The sequence below is a fragment of the Parasteatoda tepidariorum genome, chromosome 1 (assembly GCF_982258835.1).
Source record: "Parasteatoda tepidariorum strain Cologne lab strain chromosome 1, Ptep-v5.0, whole genome shotgun sequence".
Lineage (NCBI taxonomy): Eukaryota > Metazoa > Arthropoda > Arachnida > Araneae > Theridiidae > Parasteatoda > Parasteatoda tepidariorum.
The window spans coordinates 43,765,037-43,789,568 of NC_141755.1; the positions used below are offsets into that span (position 1 = coordinate 43,765,037).

The 24,532-nt window shown below is 28.5% G+C and overlaps 1 protein-coding gene across 1 annotated transcript; it reads left to right on the top strand.

The window, feature by feature from the left end:
- Positions 1–2,834: 2,834 nt before the first annotated feature.
- LOC147816416 (uncharacterized) lies at positions 2,835–5,736 on the top strand. Its single transcript, XM_087162549.1, has one exon. It carries the CDS (start codon positions 3,230–3,232, stop codon positions 4,934–4,936), a length of 1,707 nt encoding a protein of 568 aa, XP_087018675.1. The 5' UTR covers positions 2,835–3,229; the 3' UTR covers positions 4,937–5,736.
- The last annotated feature ends 18,796 nt before the right edge of the window (positions 5,737–24,532 follow it).

Sequence of the window (24,532 nt, forward strand, 5' to 3'; positions counted from 1 at the left end):
TTAATCATTTTTCAATATTTTTACTTTTTGATTTTATTGTTCCATTATATAAAGTCCTAGATACTTAAATAAAGCAGCGACATTCAGCCATCTTGGTGACTGCAACCTTCTTGTGACAGCAACTTTTTAGTGTAGATATACTGAGTTTCTATCCTTCGCGACTTTTAATTAGTTAAATTTCATATTCTTAAGGGTGATTTAAATATTCACTATTTTTTATCTTTTAATTCTTTTTTTTTTCTTTCTGAAATAATATATTCTGTTTTTATTATATTCAGGGAAAATAATGCCTTATCTATAAGTTAAATCTTTCCCATTTTGTCTTTCATAATATGCTATAATTTTTTTTTCAAATTTTTTTGAACTTTTTGCACTTAGCTTTTAAGAGGTTAAAAGGGTTAAACGTAGTTAGATATAATTAAAATACTATGAGTGTTTTAGATACTTCAAAATTTAAGCATGTGATGAAACAGTCAATAATTAGATTATGAGATTTCATTCACTTTTAATTGCATTTTAGATGAGTTCTGATTTGTACAAAAATTAATAAATATTTCTTTGAGAATTCTTATTCAAATTCTGAATATTAGATGTAACAAACTTATTTTGCATTGTCACAAAGTTTTACTATCATTTATGAAATATTTAAAATAATAAAAAAATAAAGAAACTAAAGAATTCAAAATTTATTCATTTGAAGCAAATTTTATATATTACGCTAGTTTACTTTTAATTTTGGTAACAAAGCTTTCAAATATTTCAATGCTATTCAAATCTATTTTTCAAGCTTTCTATGAAGAAAAAAAAATTATTTAAGTTAAAAACTATATTTGCAATCCATTTTCATTTCTTTCAGATGAAAACATTTAATGCTATTGAATTTGTTAAACATTTAATTAAAAAAAAGCGAAACATATTTGCTCTACAAAGTTGATAAATAGTATCATGAAAATTTTTTTCTAACGTACCTTTTACAATGTTTACGTTTGGATTCCTATTATCTCTGCCGATTCTATGCAGCAAAATTTTCCGTAGTTTTGTATTGCGATATCCAACAGGTAAACGATATAATTTAAAGTTAAAATTTGACTTATTTGAATGCCTAACTGCGCAACAACCAGTCATTATAAATTTAAAAGTATGAAATAAAAAAAGTGAAAATAAAAGCGAAAAATAAAAATAACAGGTAGGTAGGTGCCTTATTTGCATCTCACGAGAGCTGCACTATGAGCTATTGACGACGTCCTGGGAAACATCCCAGAGGATGATCCGAAGACATGCCATCGCAATTTTGATACTCCACAGAGGGGAGGGTTCCCCTGCTTTGTTACCCCGACGATCCGCATGCGAAGTCGAGCACTTTACAGTAGAACAGTTTGGCGAGGAGGCTGATCAAAGAGGTCACCCACCCGCTAACTGATCGCAGCAAGTGTTGCTTGACTTCGGTGTTCTACTGGGAACCGTGTCTTTACGATCCGCTGCAGAACTAAAAATAACAGAACGATGCAGTAATGCTTCGCCATTTAAACTTGTCAACAAAATCCAAATCGCAAAAAGCACACAGGTTGCTGGAAAAATAGTTACGCTACTTTATCTATAATGGCTTTACAATTACATATAGTAGCTTTTCTAAATTTTTTCTGCAAATAATTTCCACGTTTTCAATGGTTTCGTTTCAAAATCATAAAACATTTAACAAAATGAAGGAATTGTTGCTTATATATTGTACACATATATGGCCCAATATCTCCCCTTAATATTAACCAATAATATACTAATTCTGTCAGATTTTATATTATAACAAATTAAAGTACCATACTAAAGGAAATTATTATAGATATATTAAGGGGCACACAACGTGGCTCACTATTTAACTAAGTATGTACATATTTCAAATTGAGTTTGAAAGCTTTAATATAACGTTATATATATATATATATATATATATATATATATATATATATATATATATATATATATATATATATATATATATATATATATATATATATATATATATATATATATATATATATATATATATATATTGTCTATAAGGCCTTTATTATAGATAAATTAGTGAGCCCACAATGAGGCACAATATTTAAGTATGTTTGTATATATTTCAAAAAGCGTAAAATACCAATAAAATGAAGGAATTGCTGTTTATATACAGCATATACATATATATCACCATATCTCCCCGTAATATAAACCTGTAATATTCCAGGTATTATATTATAACATAATATACGACCATTCTTAAATAAATAATAATAAACAAATTCGGGATCCAGGGGGGTTTAATTAGGGAGAAGAGATTCAGAAAAAAAAATTATTTTCGTGAAAAAACGCTTGGCATTCAGTAAAAATAGTGTCTAACTATTATGTTGCTTAATAAAAACGTTAATGTCTTCATAATAGCATAACTGCAAAATATGTTAAATTGAGGATCTCCTAATCCTGCTTCGTTGTCACATGTTAGTACACTGTTAAAATTTTCATTCTAAAATTACGGTAAAATAACCGGCAGCAGTTAAACCATCCATTTAGTCATAAGGTTTTCTTTAAGGAAAATTTTTTGCTTTTCGGTCTTGAAACCGTTTACAACTGGTATGATTAAACAACAATGAATACAAAACTACATGGATTTTTAACTATTTACAACTAGCATAGTTTCAAAAGCGTGAAAAGAAATTTTAACTGGACATTGAAGCTGGGCTTTTCGTTGGGTAATGGTAATTGGAGTTAGGTTGGTTTGATTTTGTGTTAAGGGGGTTCGGTACCCTAAAACGTTAAAAAAATCAATTTTGAGATTTTGATGAAAAATAATAGCTTAAATTCTTAGCTTTCTAACGATGTATCACTTATCTTTGAAAACTAATTTAAAGTGTATGTAAAATGATTTTAAAAAATGTACACAAACCGAAACTTTCAATGCCACGCCCACTTTTGACAGGTAACTATGTAAACAAAGCGGCAGTGTAAATACTCTTTGAATATTTTCAGACTGTGCTATTTCCAAGCCTACTTTTATTACATTTTTTATTCTAAATAGGCTATAAATAACTGAAACCGTAAGCCTGTTGTTTATTTATTGTAATAATTCGACGAAAAAATCACGTTTTTCTGAGTCAAACAAATCATTGATTTCTGTTATTTCTGTTCATTATATTATTAAATTTTATTTTATTTTATATTTTTATCAGTAAAATTCTTTATTAATAATATGGGAAGATCTTCTGGCAAGGTATTTAAAAAAAGAAGGGGCCATTATTTTCGTGGTAGACAGAGTGTCGTAGATGTAAATGATTCAGAAATTCAAAATGAGAATGTATATAAAGACGAAAAATGTGCTCGTGATGAAAAAATCCCTAATTTAGAGGAGAGTTATTCTAATATACCTTCATCTGGATCATTTAATATACTAATAGATTATGATATCCTTTCAAATGTGTTTCTTCAGACAAGATGTAAAAATTGTGATCATAGCTTGAAACTGGACTTTCAGAAACAGAATGCTGGACTTGCATTAACTTTAATGCTAATGTGTGAAAATTGTAATACAAATATTACATTTAATACATCACAAAAGAATGAAGCATCTCAGAAATATGATGTTAACACAAGATTTGTCTATGCTCTTAGATGCATTGGGAAAGGTGCAGAAGCTGGAAGAATTTTCTGTGCCCTTATGGATTTACCAAGCCCTCCAACTAGGTTTTCACCCTACAACAAGATTCTGCTAGAGGCTGCAAAAGAAGTTTGTATGTTTACAATGTCACAAGCTGCTTCAGAAGCTAGCACGGTATGCAATGCTAATGATATTGCTGTCGCTCTGGATGGATCGTGGCAAAAGCGAGGATTCTCTTCACTAAATGGTGTTGTTACCGCCACAAGTGTCGATACAGGAAAAGTGTTAGATGTGGAAATTTTGTCGAAGTACTGTAGTTGTAAAGATAAAAAAAGGCATTCTGGAGGGTGCACTCAGAATTTTAAAGGAGCCAGTGGAATGATGGAAGTTGAGGGAGCTTTAAAAATTTTCCAAAGATCCGAATCAAATTTTGGTTTACGTTACCTAAAATATTTAGGTGATGGTGATTCTAAAGCGTTTGGTACTGTTATGAAAGCAAATATATATGGAGAAGAAAATCCTGTCGAAAAACTTGAGTGCATCGGTCATATCCAGAAGAGGATGGGTGCTCGGCTGCGCAAATTGAAAGAAAAGATGAAAGGTAAGAAGTTATTAGATGGTAAACCTCTGAGTGGACGTAATCGTCTGACAGATTCTGAAATCGATAAGATACAAAACTATTATGGCTTAGCGATACGTAGAAATGTGAACAATTTAAAACAAATGCGTCAAGCCGTATGGGCTATATTTCTGCATAAAATTTCTACGGATCAAAATCCCCAACACGGATTTTGTCCTAGTGGTGCTGAATCTTGGTGTAAATATAAGAAAGCACTTGCAAATGGTGAACAATATTCTCATAAATCCTCTCTTCCAGAAGTAGTTATGGAAGCAATACGTCCAATTTTCAGAGATCTGTCACATCCCGATCTTTTAAAAAAATGTCTCCATGGACGTACACAAAATCCGAATGAAAGCGTGAACAATGTGATTTGGTCACGCATTCCGAAAGCCGTCTTTGTCCAGAGGGATGTTTTATCCCTGGGAGTTTATGATGCAATTTCATGCTTCAATGCCGGCCATATTGTGAGGGCTCGAATTTTAGAGCATCTAATGATCCCGCCTGGCATTAATGCTTCTCATAGTTTGCAGATGCTGGACAAGGAGAGACTTGTACGCTCAAGGTATGCATTTTCCCTTCAAACAAAAGAAAAAAGGAAAGAAAAGAGGTTAAAAAGAAAGTTTGACGAAGAAAAGAATTCAAAATGTAAAAAAAGTGCTTATGGTGCAGGATTGCATTGAATTTGTGCTTCTTGAAAGATGTTAGGCATCAGGATCATAACTTGACGTTTTAGAAATGAAGTTGGTAGATAATTGTATTTTGAAATTTTATAGCAATCTTTTTTAACTAATTAATACTTTTTTTTATTTCAATGCTTCATATATATGTATCTTATAAGCAGAAAAATATATATTCTCTAAATGTGTTCTTAATTTTTTAGTAGCTAGCAAAACGAATTTTAAAATGCTCACAGTTTTATGATTAATCTTCGAAAATATGACCGATAACAATAACAAATAATATATTTTATTTATAAATAACAGCATAAAATTTTAAAAAATAGTTATTAATCTAAAACTAGGATATTGACACTACAAAAATAAAAAAAAATAGTGTAAAATATTTATGGTAGTTGTATTTTTACACTTTAAATGCATTTATCTCAAAACTATATATTTTTAAGTTCGATGTACCTTTTCTAGGTAACTAATGCATAATTTGTTCTCATTTTTTGGTTACATATACCTCATATATCCCTGTTTATACTGAAATGAGCTTTTTCAAAAATATTTGAATTTTATTTCTTTAATCAAGTTTTTAGTTCATAAAAAAGTGATTTTTAGGTGATTTTAATGTTGTTGTACAGATATTTTTTTTAAAAATGTTCTACACGCTTAATTGCTAAAAGCTCATTTCAGTAAGATGTAGAGTATGAATTTTATCCATAAAAAAAATTTGAATACTCTATCTATAAAACTTTTTTAAAAAAGGTACGACGAAAAATGCCATTTTAACATTATCGACATAAGGGTTACCGAACCCCCTTAAAATAGAGTCTCCAAATTTGAGCAATTCTGACCTTTAATAAAAACGTTGATGCCTTTATAATAACATAACTTTTGAACTCGGAACCATTTGCCACTAATATAATTAAAAATCATAAATACTAAAATACGCGAAAGTTTTAACCATTTACTACTAGCATGGTTTCAAAACAATTAAAAAAACGAAATTTAACTACACATTGGAGTTATTTTATCTCAGCCTTTTCGTAAGGTAATGGACATGGGAGTTTAGTTACGGTTGAGTTGCATATTATCAAATGATCCGGGTTATCAAATTTGTTGTTATGTTATCAAATTAGTTTTTCTGGTTGTCTCATCTATCACATGATATGCGACTACTAGTGCGAAGCAAGTTCACCATCTATGCGTGAATTAAAGTATCGTATTTCAATAGTCCAGGGTCATATATTAGGGGATGCAGGACACTGGAAATTCTTCATGTGTAGAAGAGAATAAAAGAAATATTGTGGTGTCAGTGCTTGCACTTGAACCCCCGCTCTATCAGTCATGAGAATGAAAAAAAAATGGCCCTCATGGCTATAATATGTACCAGGCTGAAGGAGAAAAAGTGCCCTCATTAGGGGGGGGGGCTTGTTAGTGTTATAAAATATTGGATGTTTAACCATTTAATCAGTTAATAAGCGCTTTTTCTCACAGTAAGCAGTTTGAAATCCATCTTATTTATAACTGTTTGTCTGTTTCCTTTAGATATGGTAAATAAATTGTTACTGAACTATTTTTCAGAGAAATATCCATAAAATGCTCTTTCACTGGAATATGTTTCTTCACTGGTCAGTTTATCTTACATTTTTAATAACAATATAGAGAACACTTGTGAAAAAAGGCAAGCAATAAAAAATCATTCCAATATTATTTTCCATTTAGTTTTTTTTTAATTCTAAATAGAAAAACTAAACTTAGTAGTAAAGAAATTTGCTTCTGTGATATTTATTCTCAGTATTTAAAATAGTTCCTTATTGTTTATGTTTAAATAAAATCCATTATTTCGCTTCTTTTGTTCATTTTCAACTTATGCATTAATGACCAAATTAAAACCAGACTGGAATCCGCTTTGGACTTGAAACATTCAACTGCCAAATTTAAAACATGATTTTAAATCTATTATCATTAACACAACAAAAAAAAACTTTAATCTTCACATTAAGGTTATGAGAATTAATATTTTCAAACTCGTTATGTATTGCTTACAGCTTATGAATAACTCTTAATTTCTCGCAATTCTTTTTCGTCAAATTACATTATATATAATTGTCCATTTTATATTAATCCAGTGTGAGGGAAATTTGTGCACCTTTGTAAAATACAGTAATTATTTCTTAAAATCAATGAGTAAATTAAAATAAGAAAATCTAGGTACCATTAGCTCTTGTGAAATTTATTTTAAAAGAAAACAATCGTATTAGTTTTTTGTTTCCAGGTAAATTGAATTAATAATGTTAATTAAATTTTTTCTTCAAAAAAGATCCCGATTGTATTTCCGTCAACAATATAATTTACAGTCTTAAGGTTTCTAAAAAAGAAAAAGTTTAGGTTTTCTCCTTAAAAGATTCTTTTACTTTTAAATAAATTTTTAAGTTAAAAAGGAAGGAAATTTTCCTTTTTAGGAAAGTGGGGAACTCTGATAAAGTTAACAAGGTTAACATCATGTTCCGAAATATATTGTAAATCTGTTCTGAGCTAAAATGAAATGCGAAAAATATATAACTGCTAACTCAATAAAGAATTGCTTTAAAATGAAGCTTTCAGTTCAATCGAGAACGTCGTTTTACAGAATTCTCTGACCCAAATGAAAGAATAGCATGAAATATTTCTACAAAAAAAGAATGTATTTAAGTAATAAACTCAAACTGAGTTTTCAGGCATCGATCTTTTGAATTATTTTTAAGCGAATTGCCATGCAACAAATATATTCTTTCATTGCATTTTCTATCTTAAATCAATTTAAATGACATATATGTTTACGAACTAAACTATAACTATTTTCCTATTATTCATTGAAAAATAAAATTGTAATACCACAGCTAAAAATAGCTTACTTATTAAGCAATTGATTCGTTGATTCATATTATAGTTTATTTCATTATATCAATCTTATACAGTTATGTTTCTGAATATTGTTTGTCATAGCATTGTGCAATAAAATGTTGCTTACATTATTATATTGGTTTTTTTTTCCTAATTTTTTATGCATTTAAATGTAAATATAATCCATGCCAATAAATAACTAAGAAATGCACTTTTTTCATAAATAACTCAAACTATACATGATTTTTTTAGGTATTTATCCATAAAAAATTTAATCAAATTGATTGCCATAGTTGAAAACTTTACGTGCTTTAAATCTATCTGTTTTGAGCAATATGTTTTATCTCTTATTATTCCTTTTAATTGAACAATTCAGTATTAACCTTTGTTAAACTAATGGAGCTAATAAGTGAAAAAAATGATGATCAAGGATTTAAAAATCCCAAGAGCAGAGGAGGGTATTATGGAATACCCTGGAAATATGGAATACCAGAGTTTCGGCTTTGTTTGGCGCTGTTATCATGTGGAAATATCATGAACTACTCAATAATTTCTCCCATGATGTATTGCGGTAGTAATTAACCCCATGTTACTGTCGTGTTCCTAACTACAGAAAAAAGAGTGCCTGATATGATTTTGAAATTTTTTACAAATGAGCTTTCAAATAGTATAATCTACTAGTTCAAACTTAACTTGTACAGTCGTTAAAGAAAATAGACTGAGTAACTTTAGATTTAATGATCGGATTTTCACATTCTGGGGGACTCAATTTTAATGGTTCGAGGCGGAGATTTCAAATATGCTGATTAATAAGTGCAGACAGTATTTTCAGATACGTATTGAGACACAAAAGCGTATTTTCTCTGAATATACATAAATTTTTTTCAACAGATTCAAATTTCGTATAGGGGATATAGGGGACAGCCGCAATCTGGGAAATATGGTCCAAGTTTGGTCAAGAGAGCTCTCCAAAGTTTGGACCCCTTAATGTTTGTTTTATTTTTTTGCGTATTTTGCTATATCTCGAAAACCTTTTAATCTAATTTAAAAAGTTTTGCACACAATTATAAAATCCGTTTGTCCAAAGGCGATTCTATTCAAAAAAACATTTTTTAGAAGATTTTTATTATTTTATTTCATAATATTCTGTTTTAGTAACTTAAAATATCGTCGGCACTTACTGATTAACATATTTGAGGTCACCCCTTCAAACCATTCAGATTGAGATCCGATCCTTACTTCAGAAGTTATTCAGGTTAAAAGTTTTCTCTTTTTTTTTAGCACTATATATTACATAACGTACTCTAAACGTATTTTAATTTGTTGCGCTGTAGTTATTTTTTTAACTAACAAGTTTTTTATCCAGTCATTCTAATGTCCATTATCAATGATGGTATGTCAGTTATGGTAGAGTTCTAAGCATTTTATAATGTATGAAGAGGAGTAATATCATTTTATACCGATCGATGGTGGTCAGTTAAGCTTAATCAAGTTGAAAATAAGAATATGTTAGTAACGCCAATTCTGTGTGGATTGCAGTCAGTACAGTCCAGCAACCAGTTGCTCTCAACAATTAATATTGTGTGTTTATTAGTCTATATTCCCTTTCTCCCAAACAATCAAAATATGTTGACATATTTATTATCAAAAAACGAAACCACTGAATGTATCCTCTGTTATTAAAAATTCTCATAAGTTCAGCAAGTAAAGATTCAAATTCAATATTTCATTTATTCTTTGTGAACTCACCTTAACTATTAACAGAGCAAATAAATAAAACTATATCAGTGACTTTCGTAAGTAAAAAATACGGTTTTTATTGTGAAAAATGGGATCTCGCTGTTGAGTTATTTTGCATAGTACCAAAGAGTGTTATTTTAAACGTTCAAAAGTTACTGATACCTAACTAATTATTTATTGTTATGTAACTGCTAACTATTTCTTCATTGTTATATAACTGCATCCCTCACACGACACTGTGTTTGCTTTCAGATTATCATAATGGCTTTTTATGTGGGCATAAAACCATACTGGTTGAATATTTAATATGATATACAATTAGACCTCATTATATGTAATTGGAAAAAAATGTTTGGATATTTTATTCCGAAAAGTTAATTTAGGAAATACTTCATATCAAAACTCCTTTTTTCATTGTAGATATAAGTATACACTTATTTAATTTCTTATAAATATTGCAAAAGTGCTGACATCCACGTTTACAACAAGAGGTTGATAAATTGAATCATTCTATATTATCATATATAATCTAAATTGTTTTAAAGCCGTGTAATACGTTTATAGTCAAATTCAGTTCAGCTTCAGACACTCTGTTGATGTCAAAACCTTCATCTATTATTTGCAGCTAATTTACGCAAACACGCTTATCGCTCTCTTTCGTCAGATCAATTAAAGCTTGCCATTAATAAGCTTTATTAAAAGATTTCGTCCTTTCAGAGTTTGAGATTCAAGTGAAAAGCTTCAATTATCCTCGCACAAAACATTATTTTAAATATTTCGTACATTTACTTTAATAACATTGGCGTAAAATAGATGTAAGTAAATTTAAACCGGGAAAATCTTGTATAATAATTACACGTAAATTTAACGAAAATTGTTCATGTAAAGAAGAAGTTTACGAAATAAAACTGCAAGCAACATCGTTTTTTTTTTCAAATTTAATAACCAATGAAAATTGCAATCTATAGTAATATTTTTATTCTAAAATGTTTTTAGTTGAACACGGAGAACATAATTGTACAGAAAGAACTGGTGCTGTGTTTTTTTAATTTGAAATAAAAAACCCTCATTTATATTCCTCATCATGTCATAAGTAGTGACAAATATCAGTAACACAAATCATTATTCTTATTTTTCTACTTATTCACTTTTTAAAGGCTTTGTATTTTAATTCCAAAACATTTGCTAAAAATTATATTTATTATTTTTATGTCGTTATGTACTATGTTAGATCGAGACATTTGAAAACAAAATAATCTTTCAATATTGGGTAATCATTAAAAGAAGCAGATGTTGTTAATATTGTTCGTTAGTGTTCAAAATTCGTTAATGTTCAAAATTCGTTAACGTTCTTAATGCTACATTCTACAGTTTTGTTCAAGTAAAAATGAACAAAATAAAAAAAAGATATTCTTCTTGTAAACATTCGGGAAAATTTGCATCTATTAAAGGATTTTTGGGGTTAAATAATATCCTAGTTTACGTTACACAGAGAGGAGAACCACTAAAATATTCCGAACTCGAACTCAAGGAAACTCTAACTCATACGCCCTTTACAACTGGTGACAATTTGGCCATGGGCGAAATTTAAATTTTTGTCACTGATATAAGATGCAGTCGTTCCGGCTCTGAGCTAGATTTGTGCTTGTCAAATTAAAAAAGCAACGGTATACCTGCATTCTCAACTGGGTTGTTGCTATCTAAATAATTAAAAATATGAATGTTGTTCTTAACTAGTTACAATATTATAAGGAATGTTCAATAAAGGTCAACGAAACTGTTATGCGCAACAGTCAAACAACCACACTAACTAACTTCACTTGAATTCAACAGTAGCGGAACTGTATTTGACGTTTTTGCAAGAAAAAGTTATAGCGTTCTTAGAACCAATAATGACTACAATAACTTCGTCAACAATGATGCGCGTTTTAACATGTCACTGCGTGCTATTTCCGGGATTTGCATAAAAAACATTTGTAATTCATTTTCCATATTAGGACTTTTACTGAATTCGGCGAGGATGGAACAACCTGAATAACTTTTAATCCAGCAATTGAATCTGCACGTTTTAGGATTCCACATGCCAATGACATGACATTCTCAAACATACCAATTAATTAGTGCAGACGGTATTTTAAGTTATGAAATCAGGCACGAAAGCGTACTTTTACTGAATAAACATACTTTTTTTAAAGATTCGAGTTTCTTACCCTCTAAATGTAGGGAATAGTCGCAATCTGAGAAATGGGGTCCCAATGGTTACTTCAGGAGAGCTCTTGAAAGTTTGGACCCCTTCGTTAATTTCACTTTTTGCGTATTTCACCATAGCACGAGAATTTTTTAACCCAATCGAAGCGTTTTTGCACACAATTATATAATTCGTTTATCCAAAGATAATTTCATACAAAAGCTGATTTTTCACTTTTTCATTATTATTTTATTTAACGTTAATCAAAAATTTTGAAATTTTAAGTTTGGCCTCATTTTAAAAACGTGGTAGGCATAAAATTTTATTGCACAAGAACTATTCGATCGATTTTGCTCAAATTATGATTATTTAAAATTTTTTGAACTTGTATACCTAAAAATTCATTTGATTATTATTTCTGATTTTTAACAGGTTAGCACTTAAAACCGTGTTGGGATCATAGTTCCTAGATTGCAGCGACCTCCATATTTTGAGCATAGAATCCCTTTTCCATGCAAATCCATTGAATTATTCAAAAAAATTGAGCTTTTGTGTCAGATTTGGAAATTTGCAATATTACATACACTAATTAATTAGTATTCAAACCATTAAGTTTGAGTCGTAGAACTTGGAAATCAGGTCATTAGATCAAAAGTTTTTCGGAATTCTCGATTCTCTCCTTATTTTCCTTTTTTTGTGCCCTGTACATAGTCTTAATTTTCTTCAATTATTACTGTTTCAAGTTTTAATTTAGTTTAATTTCCTACCTGCTCATATATTAAATTATTTTACTCGTGACACTTTATATTACAAGTTTCTCGTGACACCTTTCTCTACACCTCACTTACTTTGCTATAGATTAATGATTCATTAAGTCAAAACGAATCAACTAAAACGAATTCATTGCTAAACAACTTTGACAGGAGCGCACTGTAATTTCAGATCATCATGGCTGATAGTGAATCCAAGGTACTTCTATAGTACGTCATAATTTGTTATCAATATTCCTTATTATTTTTGAATGATGTATTTCTTTTTTACATTAAAAATGTACTTTCCGAAATTGTTTTACAACTTCAATAGATTTCTGAAAAGTAATGATTTTTTTAATTAGCATTACTTTAAAACCAGTTTTTCTTTATTATCTGATTCCAATTTCGCTTTAAATAATCTGAACAAGTAATTATGCTCTAATAATAAACTTCATAATATTCATAATTGAACAAAAATATCTAAAAGGAAAATTTAACTTCAGACATCAAAAAATCACTCTTAAAACATGATTGCTAAATAAATACTACACTTCAGAAAATGTCAGAAGTATTAAGAAAGTTTTAAAAAAATCTATACATTTTTCATACTTTAATCATACGGAAGTTCGAGATTGCCGGTATAAATCTGCAGTTCATCACAGGTTATGAAAACGTTCAAATATTATAGATAACTAGATTTTGAATAAATGTAGTAAATTTAATAGAGAACTATTGGTTTTCATTTCCTTAAATGGGTTTCGTGTAAATGATTAATGTATATTGTATGAGCTTGTAAGAGTATGAAAATACTAAATGTAAGTAATTTTATAAAGTGATTTTTTTAAATTCAATCTTCGCTTAAAGAATGTTTTAACTATTGATTTATTACAAAGCACTGTATTTAAAAACAAAAGGGCAGTATAATTTTTCTTTCAATTATGGATTGTATTGAAAGGAAACAAATTTTAAAAAACTACACTTAAATTGCTTTTTTAAAGTAAAACAAAAATAGCAGTTTTTTTAATACTTACGAACAATTATAATGTTAAAAAGACAATGGTAACAGTTGGTGAAAAATCTTCAACAGGTATTTTCAGAACAAAGCATTCTGCAAATAATTTAATTGTAACATTTTTTGCCAAAAAAACTTTTTTTGAAAATAAGAAAAGTAAACTCTACTATCTGGCTTTGGTTCAAGTCATGACTCATTGAACAGCCCTCTATCTACTTATTTTTAAAGAAACGTAATATTTTTAAAGTAATTTCCAATGTAGTATTTCAAAAAGAAACGATTGGTGAACATTTTAAACTTATGATTCAGATTTAAATGCGAAGCATTTAAAATTTAACTTACCTTTTGTTCTCTATTTTACTTTTCCTAAGAAATCTCAAGACGGCATTGTGTTTAAATTATTCTTTCATCTATAAATTTTTAAAATTATTTTCTCTTTTGCTTTTATAGAAAAATATTTCGGCATTAAAAACTTAACAAAACAGTAAAAACTGCAACTAAATCATAACTAGCAGTATACAAGGTGTCCAGCAAATGTTTATCTTAGTATAAGATGTTCCAAAACGTAAATACGAATTTTAAAAATAGAGCATCCACCAAAGAACCTAAGGAATCTACTTTGATCTCAACCGGCAATACAATTGAAATGTAGCAGTTCAAAGCAAGTTCAATTTTAAAATCTCACTATCAGAGGGCTGATGCCATACATTGAAAATGAGTTTTTATGTATAAGTCAGTCTATTATTAAACATTGGCAATGATAAAAAAGAAATTAAGTTAAAAAAAGGAAGATTGAACTTGCAGAAAAAGTGTACATTGTTTTATCGTTTTGATACTCAGCATTTTTTCTTTTCGAACATTTGGCCACCAACTTTCTTACGAATAGGCGAATAAGTGGCATTTTAAAAAAAGAGAAAATTAAGTGTGATAATTAATCTCAAAACAAAATTGAGAGGGAGAGGAAGATAATTTCTATTTTTTTCATCGCTCCTAAAAGCAAACTAGGAGACAACAAGGTTAGCTTATTTCTGTGTGCAAAGTACACTGTGAGAAATTTCGAGCTATGTTGCACCAAACATTGGTATTCATTTTCTGACTACTTAAAGTGGGGATCAGTTTTATCATATTTTGGTGCTTTTACTAATTCCAAATATCGGGAGGAGGATGCACCAAAAATGAGTGTTTCGAAAGGACCTAAGAGCAGGGAATGGTAGCACCAAAAACAAGTGTTTTGAAGGGAACTAAAAGCGAGAAATGCATAACTTATTCATTTGCAATCACTTCGATGTCTACATACATACACAGAATGTAATAATTTTTACGCACAATAATAATCTTAAAAGTTTAATATATTATACACAGCATTCATGAGAAAAATACAAAATATTCACTCAAAAATACGATAGATAAATAAGTTTTTGTGACTAAGAGAGGGCATTCAATTCAGATGAATTTGGCGGTAAGTTATGCTGATAAGGATCACCGTATTTACCGTTTCCTTGTCACTGGTACTGCATTTTCGGTGAGCATAAAGTGAATGTATCTCCTTATTTACTGAAAAAGAGCTAATATGGATTTTAAAATATGTAATTATTCATAGTTAGAATATAGTTTTCTGGAAGAAATTTGGAACTATCTCTTTCAGAACAGACGACAAAATTTTTAATAACGATATAAAAAATGAACAGTAATTTATACAAATAAAAGAGAAAAATTTACTTACCTTCACAGGAAATAGACAATTTTAAAAACAATGAACATGATATAATAGCAAGATACAAAAACAAAATCGTTCAGCAGTCAACAGATGAAAACTAAGTTATCGGTCACAGTGAACGCTTGTGCCCCTCATGGTACGAAATTTTGGTGCATTTAATTGCACCATGAAGGTATTTCTTAATCATATTTAGCAATTTATGGTGCAACTTAAAAAAAAAAAACAATTTTTCATTTCATTAAACTATGGTATAGTTAGAAACTTTACACCAAGTATCGGTTAAATATTTTTCGAGTGCTTTTTTTTTTACAGTGAATGTAATTTTATTTCATTCTTAGTAAAATTCGTTTTGTTTTTGAGGTTTTGATCATTGAAATTTTATTATTCATATCTTGTTTATGCACTGTTAGAAATTTCTCGGAGAAAATGGTTAAGTAACAATTGATTGCATGACTATTTTACCATATTTAATCAACACAGTCAAATAACCATAAATGAAATGGTAATCAAACTGTTAAGTTTAAGAAAAACTGTTTATTAACTGCTTTCACTTAATACGGTTAAACAACCAGAATTTTATTCCACCAACTATAACCACCTGATGAAGCTACTTAGTTCTTCGCTACTGCGTACATATCATAGCCGAGCGGGCTCATCTGTCAATCTCATGGCCATCAGAACTGGAGTTCGAGTCCTAGTGTTGACACTACAATATTTTCTCCATTCCGTTCAACACGTGAAGAATTCCCAGTGTCCGGCACTCTCCAATGACCATTAACTTACGAAAAGCCGAGCTTCTATGTCTAGTTAAGAAATTATTACATTTTTAAAAAATGCTAGTTGTAAATGGTTAAATAACCGTACAGTTTTGTATTCATGGTTTTATAACGATATTTTTGTAAATGGTTATAATACCATAAAGGAGAAAAAATTTCTTTTCCGTAAACTTTATAGTTAATTGGATGGACAGATAGCTGCCAGTTATATTACGGTAATTTTAGAAGGAAAATTTTAACAGTGTGGTGTTGCTTTGCATTTAATATTCATCATGGATGAAGAGAGATTACTTAGGAAGAATTAAAAGAAAAAAGATCTAGTGCTAAATTAATAATTAAAATTGCCTAGTCATTAACTGAAGAAAGTATTGATATTAAGTATTGGATGATGTTACTTACTATGTTTATTGAAAGAAACTAAAACTTAAAAATTTAGAATAAAGAAATTGAATATAAAACTGATGTCAATTTTAAGGATGAAGATTTGGCTTCTAGTGAGGGATACCAGAATAAATATTTAACTCATGCTGTTAAACTAAAGAAATTGATAGATTTAAATGATAAATATTGTGAATTCAATTCAATTGAGCATTTTATTAATAAGAGAATGTTCTCTCCTAAAACATTGAACAGAACAAATAAACAATGCTTAACAAAACATCTAAACAAGAAGACATAAACGTTTACTGCAGAGTTCGAAATTATTTCATTTCTTGCAATTTCTTGCATCAATATAAAACCTATTTAAGTATTATCTTGATAAAGAATATTAAATTCTAGAAGCTTTGGGTATGCATTTCCCAGAATCGTTTTCAAGACCTTTGAGCGTCGTTTTTTCTCAGAAAAACTAGTGTTTACATAAAAATCAATCAAAAAGAAATAAAGTAAACACGTCTATTTTCGTAGATTAAACGAATGTTTTGAAGTGGAATTTTTGAATTTATTTTAGAAGTATCAAATAAATGTTTCAAAATCCGAAATAAGGCTTATAATTCCAGGCGAAAATCCAATTTCGTTTCCTCATGTTAAAGTAACAAAAAAAAAAACTATTTATTATTTCCTTTAAAAATTCATTCCGGTTATAAAAGCAACATTTTATTCGAAAAATATTTTCACTTTCTTTTCTTTTGTATAATCTAAAACTGTTTTACACATTCAAATATTTATGAGAGACATGGAATTTCTCATATACTGTTAAGAATAATTTCTGTTAGTAAAATACTTTAATTTCAAATAATGCAATAAAAATGTGGTTATTCTAAACTGTCTTTTAAGACTCCTCTAAAAAAAAAAAAAAGAAATTCCTAATTTATTTTCAATATTTTCTTTTATATTTTAAAGTGCTATGGTTAACACTAGATTGCTAAAAGAACTCATTTTAACTGCTTTTTAATTTCAATTAGAAAAACAATGGCGTATATAATTACTCAATTTCTAAAAATGTTGTAACTTTTTGTACAACATATAATTTTTTTATTGTTAATATTCACTAATATTAACAATATTAATTTGTTATATGACTGTAAATAATATAAAAAATATTAAAAATTAATTTTAAACAAATTTCTTTACACGTTAGTTATTCCTTCACGATCCGGTCATTTTGACTGATTTTGGGCAATACAGATATATACTAAGTTTCAGTCTTTCCAGTGTTAAAGTGACTCATGGATATTTATATTTTTCCACCAAGTGAAATAGCAGTTTTTCTATCATAATGATGTAAATGTAGAATCCACGTTATTACTTATAAAATATTTTAAATTTGATATGGCAAAACATTTTGCATTTTTAATTGCTTATCGCTTATGGAGAAGACAAAAACGTGCATCGTAAAACTTAGTATTTATCTAACCGAGTATATGAAATATACGTACTCGTAAAATCTGTGGAATCAAAAGTCCTGAGCTTAGCCGATGATCAATACCATCAGTTTATCGATGCAATATATATATATATATATATATATATATATATATATATATATATATATATATATATATATATATATATATATATATATATATATATATATATATATATATATATATATATATATATATATATATATATATATATATATATATATATATATATATATATATATATATATATATATATATATATATATATATATGTATATATATATATATATATATATATATTTTATTTGTTGTAATTTTTGTAAAAAAAATTTTTGAGTGCTCCTCACACTATTTTTCTCCTAATACATTTTGCTTCGGCTGTATTGATGCAATATCAGGAAGCACTCTTTTTTGCGGATATAATCGTGTGGGTTGATGAGAAGATTATATCTTTTATTTTCCGGTTTTTTTAAAGAAATTTCATCCTTTTTTTTCTTTTTTAATCAGTTGTTTGTTATTTTTTTTTCTCATCATTATTTCCCCCTCCCTTTTTCATATGTCTATAATCATCATATGTCATACGGCATATCATAAGTCTATCCTTTGTTTTATCTTCATTTTGAACTTATATTATATATATATATATATATATATATATCATTATTATTATTATTATTATTATTAGTCGTTTACAGATACCGTGACTTTTTATAATCTATGTTAATTTGTAAAATCTTTACTTGTAAAAACTATACATGTATTTAGAATCTTTATAAAAACTATACGCATTTGATTATCACAACTTATTAATTATTTAAATAAATTTAAAGGTTATCAGAATGTAACAAATTGTTATGGATGTTTTTTAACGAAATTACTAGCCAGACATTAAATTTTTATGTTATTATGTTTTATTAAATTTTTATGTTTTTATGTTAACAGTGAATTTTTCAAACCTCTCAAAATATTTTTTTTTATTTACCTGGGTGAATGAAAAAGATTCCCGTTTGTAAGGAAAATACATTTTGATCACCTTAAACTCTCCTTTGCTTTTATCTGTTTCACAAATAATTCGAACATTCTTAATTGCATATCCAAATTGTTTTCAGTCAAATTCAAATTTAAAATGAAAATACGAGTGAGTGTACATAAAAAAAACTTTTTTAAATATTATAAATATTTAAATACACTAGACCCCAGCGATGGCCTGTTGTGAAAATCTGGGGTTCGATCCCCAGTGGCGGCCTGAAGCAGATTTAGTTCGATGGGCACCAGCTTTTTTAGTAAAGTGCAGAAGCCTGTTAACAATGCTGCTGACCACATTGCCACAATCAGGTCGTTAAGTCACAAAAAAGGGGAACCTTTGACCTCCATAAAATCACAGCCGAATGTGACAGTAATAATTTACTTTCTAGTCTGCAAGGGCCACCTGGAACACTTCATTTCTCAGTGGCTACATCAGCAGCCTTTTTCAATAATTCTTTATTTCCTTGTCGTAACGCGTGTGGAACCTGTAAAAGTGACCACCTGGGTAAATTGAGCACCTGAGTAAGGTGACCATTTCCTACAAGTTTTATTTAAATAGTCCTTTTTAAAGAGTCTTCATAAAGTGACCACCCCTATGTAGTGACCATTTGACTTGGTCCCGAGAGTGATAAATTTAAATAGATCCCACTGCAATTATAAATTGTTGGGGTATAAACTGATTTATGCTTTACAACATACTTTTTTTGTCATTTAGTAAATTAAAAAAAAATGAGCTGCTTATTTTAGGAGAAAAATGTTACAACATACTTTTTTTGTCATTCAGTAAATTAAAAAAAAAATGAGCTGCTTATTTCAGAAGAAAAATATTTTAGTAATTATTATTGTGCAATAAACTATGTTCAGATTACATTATCATATATTAAATGCATTCTAGTCTAACTTGTTTCACAAGCATCATTTAATATTGTTTTATTTTTAAAACCTATTCATGAGAATACAGCTTTGTCTGCAGTTGGAATACAATGACATAATATATCTGTTTTGATGGTTTTCCCCCAAAACATGCTTTATAATCTGCCATTTACTTGTCTTATTTTGTTCTCTCGTTTTGAAGATTCTAAGACACTTCAGAAATGCAGTTCTTTTTGAAAAATGAAATGTTTAAATACAGCATTTATAAAAGTCAAGTTGGTTTTCGCAATCAGCTGGATCCATTCTCATCAAACTGTCAGAAACGAAAACAAATTCCCCCATCCTGACAATACAAATTATGTTAGCCTTTGACAATGTAAAAATGTATGTATTATGTATATATGATTTGTCTGAAGATTAAAATGCAGTGCAATGATTAGTTTAAGAAAACGTTTTATGAGATAACTTTTATTGTTAAGGAAAGTTTATATTTTATTGTAACAGTTAATTATTGCAGTGTATTGTAATGATTTATTTTTTGTATTTGCGTGTATGAGAGAAGCAATCAAAGCAAAGAAACAATTAGAAATAATAAAGCGTTTAAAAACAATTTGTATTATAACAATTTATATCCTTGTTGCAATTGAAATAAACATTTAAAATAACCAATCAAAAACAATGAAGGAATTTTTAAAAAAAAAGTGTTAATTGATTGTTGTTTTGGTAGTAGATTAGCTTTTTACTTTTGTGTGAAGGAAATAACCAATTAAAATACAAACAATTAAAAACAATGTCAAAAAACAAGCAATTAGAAAAAATGGAATACTTTGTACAATTAATTAAAACTGCTTATGATTTATTGTTGCATTTAGTTCTAACAGCTGTCATTATAAAATTTTAATTACTCTTTCTTTGAAAAAAATAATCTTCTATCTATTAAAATTAAGAAAATATATTTTAAATTAAAATTAGCATTTGTCGTAATTATTTCTTTTCGATGATTTTATTCATTAATAAACAATTTAGTAAATAAAAAAAAGCACAAAAAAAATTCTTCGAAATCAAGCTGCGTTTAATACGATCATATTATTATTAATAATCAAAGGAATTTCGAAGAAAACTGAGAGTATGCAAAATTCAATTATCAGAGATTCTTAAAATTTCCCCCCGGGAGTTAAACTGTTTTTGATGCTTTTAATTGAAATATTGTTTAGTTTTACCTCCATTTACACTATTTACGATCCATAAATTGTTCATAAATTTAAGTAATCTAGTAAGTCTGAGTAATCTAGTAAACATCATTGTAAAAAACGCAGAATTTCATTTTGCCAACAGCAAATAATTTATGATAACCGATATCGGCCTAACCCGTAGCAAAGAAAGTACGAGAAGTTTTGGCTAACGTTATCATAATCGTAAACGTTAGGAAGGCTTTACTAACGCTAAAAAGTAAAGAAAGAAACAAAATTTATAAGAAATTGCCTAGGGCGAAAAGGTTCTGATTTGTATAATGTCTTGCTCAAATTTCGTTTAAAAAACATTATCAAAACCTTGGCCACCACTGGTTTATGGATTAGAGTTGTATTAGAAGTAATAAAAAAAATTATTGACACAATTTATAAATATGATAATTAACCATTTAATTTAATTACAAATTATTTTAAATTATCTTTTCTAAAAATCCTTCTTGTCATGTATTATTTAACTAGTAACTTACGCATCGAATTATTTAACTATCATAAAATCATGTTTATAGTTGTTTAGGCTTTAAAAAAGGAAAGATTTCTATAAAAGTAGAATTTGCAGAAAACAACTAGAAAAAGCCATTTTTTTTCAAAATGTCCTTTTTGACAAATTTACGAATTACAAACTGTTCCAGCGAAATAAAATTTTATTCTACTAAACTGAAAATATTATACTATATATACTTATAAGTGTTATTAGCAATTTGTTGGAAAAGTTTTTTTTATTTAATTAATAAGTAGTATTAAAGTTATATATAATCTTTTATTACGATCTAATGATTTTTTCCAGGAAATGCTGGTTCCTGACTGCTTTTTTACTGTTATTTGTTTCTACAGTAAAAAATAGAAAAAGTACTCCCAACAATTTTTTATGTTACCTAATGTATAATATTTTTAAAAAATTATGTCATTTTAACAAAATTTCAGAAGCGAGGAATAATATTAAAAAGTAATATTAATTCCAAGTTTAATTCTTTTTCAATTTCTGAATATTTAAAATATCTTTCTGTTGCATTTAAGTTACTTTTAACAATCTAAACTTATAATGAAAATTTCTAACCAATCTCTTGATAAATTTCAATTTCAATTTCTAAATTCTAATCGTGAATTTCAATTTCTAGGTGATAATTTCTGAATTTTGATAGTCTCTCGTCGCCTTAAGCTCTATATTTTATAAGAAAAATGCGTATTTTTATGAACAGAAAATTGTCTAAACCATATTTATAGCTCGATACCGAATCGATATTATGCTGCAGAAAGCTTACTGTATTTGAATTATTACCTAGTTACCTCCAACAGCTACAGACGTGTTTAACGAGTTAGTTCGCATAAGTGTCAAAGAAAAATACAGATCAATTGATAAAAATCCAAGGTTCATTAAGGAAAGCTAAAACTTTGGGACGTCATACAAAATTTAATATAAATATCACTTGAAATGAAATGTTGTTTAGAAAATCGTCTTCTCCTATTTCTCCTCATTTGTTATGATTCTTTGCTAAGATCTCGAACTTGAAACGATCGATTGAGTTTGAATCGTATAAATCATTTATGATACAAAAATTTACGTAACTTTATTTTGCCATATTTTAGATTGTATTATGGATTAAATCAAAAGACATCAGTTCATGTGATCAGTTAAGAAAAATGGAATAGAGTTTGGATACAAAATATAAACCCAAACCAATTCAAAAACTTGTATTAAGTATCTAAATTTATTCTGATTTTTGGAAATAAAGAAATCAACACTTTTTAAAATAAAAATATGTTAAAAAAGGGAAATATATGCAAGGGAGTGTTGAAAAAAGTTTTATGAGATTTTATTGAGTTTTCCAAGAACAAACTTTCAATAGAGAAACAAAAAGTAGCAGCAAACTATCAAAATTTAAATCCATCATGCATACACAACATTTCATGAAATCTAATTTTGTATTTATTTATTTTCAAAATTCTTTCTAGTTATTTAAACCTCTGGAATTCTGAACTGAGAGTAAAATAAGAATTCGTTTAAGCATAACAGGCTTATACATGTTTCATATTTGCAGTTTTTCATTTTACTATTATTTTTTTCTAACTTTTATACTGATAAAAGAGACTATTCATTTTGTGCAATTTATTTACCAAGATGTGCTCTAATTTAAAATCTTGAGATGTCATGAAAATTTCCATTATATGTGTTCGAATTTAAATAGGCATATTTTTATTTAAATTAATATTCTAATAAATAAAAACTAATAATAACTAAGAAATTTAACAATGTATTCGGGTTTTATTACCATGTTGTTTGGTAGTAAACGTTGTACAATTTAGTAATTTTAATCTAAAAGTCATTCATTTTGACAGTAGATGTCTAATTTGAGACGACGCAAAAATGTTCATTTTTTAAAAATTATGTAATTAAGTAAAAGCTTGGTAGCTTAGTTTTTCGTTGATTTGTTGTTTCTTCTTCACTGCAAGCTATAAGCCAACCTTTAAAAAAGTAAAATGTAAGCTTTATACCAACCTTCGAAACAACAACAATATGAGTTTCAAAATATACAAATGCCTTAACTGGGTCCCGCAGTGGACTGATCGTTAAGACACGGTTCCCAGCAGATCACCGAAGTCAAGCATCACTGCCCACGGTCAGTGTGCGGGTGGGTGACCACTTGGATCAGTCTGCGTAGGGACCGAGGGTGTGTGGTATTAGTCCTCGTTAAACTGTGCTACCGTAAAGTGCTTTACTTAGCAGCTCTAGTGCGACGTAAATTAACAACAACAACCTTAACTGGATTAGACTAAATCAGTAGTTTAATTGTTACGCATCAGAGCTGCCCCAGCATCCTAAGGTAAAAGCAGAGGTAGGGGATTCGAATCCTATCCCAACTCTGTTTTTGTTATTGTTGTTGTTAATTTACGTCGCACTAGAGCTGCACAATGGGCTATTGGCGACGGTCTGGGAAACATCCCGGAGGATGATCCGAAGACATGCCATCACAATTTTGATCCTCTGCGGAGGGGATGGCACCCCCGCTTCGGTAGCCCGTCGACCTACGCGCGAAGTCGAGCACTTTACGGTAGCACAGTTTAACGAGGACCAATACTATCCCAACTCTGAAAGTATCTATTCATTTATTTATATTTATTTATTTATATTTATTTATTTATATTTATTTATTTACATTTATTTATTTATATTTATTTATTTATATTTGTTTATTTATTTATATTTATTTATTTATATTTATTTATTTATATTTATTTATTTACATTTATTTACTTATATTTATTTATTTATATTTATTTATTTGTATTTATTGACTTATATTTACTTATTATATTTATTTATTCATATTATTTTATTTATATTACTTTATTTATTTTATTTAATTATTATTACTCATAGACACACAGGCTAGGATGCTCATAGCAAACTTCGACTCTGTCAAGTCAAAATACAAAATGCACACGATAGAGAAAGACATCATAAACATATGTTCAGGTATGCGATAGAATTCGAACCTGCTACCTTCACTCTATAATAGAAACATCTTAG